This window comes from Pteropus alecto, unplaced genomic scaffold (genome assembly GCF_000325575.1).
Source record: "Pteropus alecto unplaced genomic scaffold, ASM32557v1 scaffold202, whole genome shotgun sequence".
NCBI lineage: Eukaryota > Metazoa > Chordata > Mammalia > Chiroptera > Pteropodidae > Pteropus > Pteropus alecto.
In genome coordinates, this window is record NW_006432451.1 from 3,096,969 (window position 1) to 3,103,064 (window position 6,096).

Below are 6,096 nucleotides of genomic sequence, written 5' to 3' on the forward strand. Positions count from 1 at the left end.
AAAAGGTATCGGTCACAGATACAAATTTCCAAAACTAGAAATTTTATAAAGCCCTACCTTTATATAGGTGGCCTGTCTACCTTTAGCAGCTTTAGCTGGGTGCTAACGTGTCACTCATAAACATTATCCAACAATGTACTATGGTAACTCATTGACTATATTTATTATGTAAACCAGGAGTCAGCAAACTACGGCCCATGGGCTAGCCACCTGATTTTGTAAAAAAAGTATCGGAACACAGCCACGTTCACTTGTTTATGTATTGTCCCTGTCTTCTCTCTACAAGGACAGAGTTGAGTAATTATAACGAAGACCATATGGTCCACAAACCTAAAATAATTACAATGTAACAAACACCTTAAGAAAAAGTTTGCAAACTCCTGATCTAAAACAATACCATTTTAATGCCTGTTTTAGGTTATTCTATGGCAAAATAATACAGGTTATGTACATTTAAATAACACTGTTTATGAGCATATATTCTTTTAAATGATTATTGGTCTAGAATAGAGACTATATGAATCACATAAAGACCTTTGTCTCCAGCCCACTAATCCTTTTATTTTCTTTAACAGAATTACTGGGGTAAAATTGACATAATATAAACTCCACACAATTAACCTTTTAATTTTTTTTAGTTAATGTTTATTTAACACTTACTACATGCCAGACATCATGCTATGTACTTTACAAGCGGTGTCTCAATCTTCACGAAAATCCCACGTACGTGGTACAATGGAATACTAATCAGAAAGAACAAATCACGAATACATGCAATATGGACAAACTCAAAAACATGCCAAGCAAAAGAAATCAGACATATATAGTATATAGAAGCCCACAGTATAAGATTCGATTCACATGAAGTTTTAAAACTAGAAATAAAAACCAGATCAGTCAGGGCCAGGGGTGTATGGGATTGACTGCAAAGGAATACAAGAGAACTTTCTGAGGTGATGGAAGTGTTCTATATCTTGATGTATACATCAAGTTGTAATCATCTGACAAGACATCAAACTGTATACTTAAAAAGTGGGCATTTTATTGAACATAAATTATAATTCAATAAAATTGATGGGAAAAAAGTCACAAGATTATTACCTTCTATTTATGCTCAAAGTCCTGTCTCAAAACATATAGCTGGTAAGCAGTAAACCCAGGCCTGAAATCCAGATCTCATTATGATGCTCCCCAAGAGCAAGGACAGTTGAGTGATACTGGCTTCTTTTTCCCCCGTGAGTGCGTGATATTGAAAAATACAGTGATCACTAATGCATGGATTGAGTTGCCTAACCACCTCCTACTGGTATATCCTCTCTTCGAATGATTGCTTCAGTGGCAGTAGATGTCACATGAGTGGTCCACATTTCAAAATATTGTTCCCTGGCTCCCAAGCCACTGCTTACACTATGCTTACAACAATGACGTCTCACGCCTTAAAACAAAATCATGCCTCAGAGCCAGTAAAAGTTTCAAAGTTACAGCACTGGATGTTTGATGTTTCAAAGGCCACCACAGGGAACTGCTTCACTCACTATGGAAATTTCATGCTATTTTCACAATATATCATGTTAGAATAGTATTACAAGGGTTCCTGATGTTTCTCATAGGGAAATATGTATTATAAAGAGATACTTCCCAATTCTCTGAATTCAGGCATTAGAAAGATGAGTGGCTATCTGAAAATATAGTGCTGAAAAGGAGAAGAAAGACATAGCCCTCTCACTAACAATTTCAGAAAATTAAGACTCTCCAAATGAGTTAGAAAGGGGGTTAGGGACAAAAACAAAACAAAACAAAAAAATGAATGGCGATCTGTAGGCAAGCTACTGCCAATACCAATCCACTGGAGGAGTGTCCTTTAACTATTATTTCTTCATAAAGAACTACCCTACTTACATGTTCCACAAATCTGTTAATGCTAAACTACATCTGAATGAAGTGGCAACAGAGAAATCACTGGCTAAGTTTTTGCAGCTACTATTGAAGACACAATCAAGTATTCTGATTTAATCAGATTTCTGCAAAGGCAGTAAAGTATAGAGCTGCAGTTCTCAAGGTGTGGCTCAGATACCTAAGGGTGTCTTAGGCCCACTTCTCAGGAGTTTTGCAAGGTCAAAGTAGATTCATAATAATAGTAATGTCTTACGTTACTTTCCTTTTTTACTGTATTTGCACTAATGATGCCAAACTCATGGCACTTTGGAATAAATCAAGGTAATGGCAATCCATGCATTAGTGATCACTGTATTTTTCAATATCACGCACTCACGGGGGAAAAAGAAGCCAGTATCACTCAACTGTCCTTGATGAAGTAGTAAAATTACCAATTTTATTAAATCTCAACCCTTGAGTTCATGTCTTTTAAATATTCTGGATGACAAAATGGAAGAACATACAAAGGACTTCTGCTGAATGCCAAATATTTCAAAGAAAAGCAGGCATGCAATTGTTCAAATTGTGAGCTCCTCCAGTTGCCTTTTTAAAAAATTTTTATTAATTTCAAGCATACAGCACATTGGTTAGACATGTATATAGTTTATAAAACAATCCCCATAATTATTCTTTCTCTCCTCTGGCTCTCCACCTAACCATTATATTAATGTTAACTACATTTCCTATGTTGTGCTCCCCACCCCTGTGATGGAACATCATTTTTATTGGAAGAACGACAGAGGAACAATCTGGTTATTCAGACTTCTCAAAAATAAAGTGAGCCTGTTACTTCAAGGAAAGTAATTGGTAGTACTTGAAAATTTGACTTTTCAAATAAAAACTAGAAATTTAGAAAATCTTATCTGCCACCACGAGCTTGTCAGTTTCCAAATACTTAAAAGCCATTCCTGATTAGATTATAACATTAGTGGATGAATTTTATATTATGTAATCAAACATGTCAACATTTGGAAGACCTACATAACTAAGTGAACCAGTATTTTCCAAATGACCAAAGCATGTTACAAAATCATTCATGGCAAAAGATCTACTCAAGACAGACCGGTGAAATTTAATGTAACTGAGTATGAAAAGTATGATGTGGTTTCAGATTCCACACTGCAACTAACCATGTGTTGAGTTTTGGTGCAGAAACATAAAGTATTAAAGAATATCTACAATGATCTGAAAAGGCTATTAACTTTAAACTTCTCTTTTTTTCAACCCCATATACATGTGAGAATCTGGATTCTTTACATACATTTTTAACCAAAACATAGTGCAACAGTTATAATGCAGAAGATGAAATCTAACTGTCTTCCATGATATTACAATCATACTAATGTTTTTGTTTTAGATAACAACTATTTTTCCCTTTTAAAATGTTATGTGTTTCAAATAAAAGGTTTATTATTGTTACTTGAAATGAATTAGTATTTAAGTTTTAGTTTCAAATACAGCAAATGTTAATAGACATAACCCACATAACCTAATTTTCTTTATTTTACAATCCCGTAATTTTTAAGAGTGTAAAGGGAGCATAAGGTAAAAAAGTTTGAGAGCTGCTGGCATATAAGTTCTGTTGTTAGATTGCCTAGGCTCATCTACCATCTCTACGTAATTTACTGGTTTTGTAACATCCAGTCAATTATTCATCCGCACTCTGCCTGTTTCCTCCTCTGTAAAATGGAGATAATACTAACTTCATAGGATTATCATGAGCATTAAACAAAATAATACATATAAAACATTTGGAACACTGTTTGACACATAGGAAACATACGATCTTAGCTGCTGTTATTTGTTAGTTTTTTAAAATTGTTTATTGGGGTAACGTTGGTTAATACAATTATATAATTTTCAGGTATACATTATCACTTGACATCTGTATATTCTATTGTGTGTTTACCACCCAAAGTCGTTTCCTTCAGCTACCATATATTTGATCCCTTATTTGTTAGTTTTTAATCAAATTACTCCTATTCAAATTTAGGCATTAATTTCCAATTTAATCAAACATTTGAGGGCCTTGACACAATCGAATATTTGAACTTTAGGACAGTTTTCTGGAATTTTTACTTGTCATACATTTTTCTCATCTTCAAACTTGCTAAAGCTTTGTTATTTGGGTCTCCACTAAAAATACCGACTGCTGGAAGACTAATAATTTCAAACTATGAAGGCAGTTAGAGGAAGGGTAGAAAAATAAACACTTCAGATTATTTTCTCCAAGCAATAAGTACTTAAATTTCAGCAGTATGAAAAGCAGAAACTTAAACCTAAAAAAAAAAAAAAAACAACTAACTTATTACACACAAGGTATTTAGTAACTGAAAAGAAACACCACTTACAGAGTCATGGGTGAGGTATGTATCGCAGTAATCACAATAAAACCTGTAAAGAAGTGAAAAGTAGAGAAAAAGAGATGATGACCAGTTAATAGGTGCCCATTCACTGCAGTACTGTTCATCGAAAGTAGAAAATAAAAGGACATGTCACGATTCGTGGACATCAAACTAACCGTTCTGACATAAACCAGGCTTTTTTGTTGCAATACGCGGAGTCGACATCCACACTCTAAAGGGGGCATCTAGAACCCCCAGTCTCCCCCTCTGCCCCAGATCCTCTCTTTTCCCTAGAGGCTTCAGAAGCCAGAACTCGCTCTGTATTCCCTTACAGGGCCACAATTAGTGACAGCGAACACTTCTAGAGTCAGTCCCCTTACTCACTTGGGCATGTTGCTCTGAAGACCGTTGTCGACTCCGCGCCCTGCCGCCGGAAATGACGCGCACAGCAAGCGCCGACGCCGCTGAATCGTTTCAAACGCGACTTCAGAAACCTTCCCAGTCATCCAATCCGCCTGCCGAGCGGCTCTACGAAGGCTTCACCCGCGACTGCGGCCGAGTGAGGGGCGGGACTTTTCCTTTCTTCTTCTCATCTATAGGAAGGTGGAAAGGAGCGGTGGGTACTAAGGGTCCCTACGAGGTTCAATCCACGAGCATTTTTTCTATCGGTGCCTGATATTTCTGGAAGCGTGTTATTTATTCTTTCGACAAATGTCTACTACCTCCTACATGTCAGGCACTGCTGTAAATACTGAGAAGACAGCAGTGAACAAAACAGACAAAATCCTTGTCCTCACAGAGTTGACATTCGAGTTGCAGAAGACAGAATAATAAAGTCAGTATGTATTAGGTCAGATGGAGCCAAGTGCTATGCGGAGTGAAAAAATGAATCTGGGGAAAGGGAATTCAACGTTAAATGAGACAGAGAAAGCTTACTGACAATTAAGAAATAATAGGTTTATTAAAGCAATAAAGCCAGGTGCACGCCGTTTTACATGGTGTTTCTGTTTTGAGTCTCATTAACACCATGAGACAGTAGAAACCCAAGTTTCAAGTCCTATCTCGCCGCTTGCTAGCTGTGCTGCTTTTTCAGTTTTCTCATCTGAAAAATGTGGGTAATAATTCTTCTGGAGTTTACAGGAGAATTAAATGTGAAAATGCTTGTAAAATGTTTAATGAGATGTCTGTGCATACTAAGCCTTCCACAAAACTTAGCTATCTTTACATAGGAGGAAATTGATAGAAGTGATGTCTACAGATATAACCTGTCCTAGCAACAAGGCCAAACTTCCAGCCTGATCTATCAGACTCCAAAAATGAAACTGGGGAAGAGGAGTTTTTTACTCTTCTGCTTCACATTCTCTGATGGTGGAATTGCAACCAAAATAATAATAATTGCTACTTTATTTGAATGTTTACTGTGGCCTAGGTGCTTTAAATGCATTACTGTATTTAATCTATTCAACAACCCTATAATTCACATTTCAGACGAGAAAACACCTTAAACAAGGTTAAAGCTTCCTGGCCCTAAAATAAAAGTTAACTGCACAATGAAGTTCTCAAGCTTTCACTACCCTAATACAGTGGTAAATCTTGGCATTATTAATGCTAAGAACAATCAGATGTTATTTGTCTCCTTCTGGGATGCCAACGTTAAGTAGACACCATTAACTATAATGTATTCTTACCAAAAATGTTTAATTTGGATATAATTTAGGCTATAGAATAAGCTAGAAGATGAAGCTGAAGGAAAGCAAAAGGTAGTAAGCAAATTTAGATGGTGGGACATTCTATAGGACATTGCCTCTTTCCTTCG

At 36.2% G+C, this 6,096-nt stretch overlaps 1 protein-coding gene across 1 annotated transcript in view; it reads right to left on the reverse strand.

Moving 5' to 3' along the window:
* Positions 1-4,813, reverse strand: part of SNRPC (small nuclear ribonucleoprotein polypeptide C) — an 11,986-nt gene extending 7,173 nt beyond the window's left edge. The window contains exons 1-2 of the mRNA XM_006907354.3: positions 4,665-4,813; positions 4,287-4,329 (exon numbers count right to left, since the gene is read on the reverse strand). Coding sequence (XP_006907416.2) covers positions 4,287-4,329; positions 4,665-4,786 — 165 coding nt within the window. The 5' untranslated portion in view covers positions 4,787-4,813. The remainder of the gene's footprint in view (positions 1-4,286; positions 4,330-4,664) is intronic.
* Positions 4,814-6,096: the final 1,283 nt, after the last annotated feature.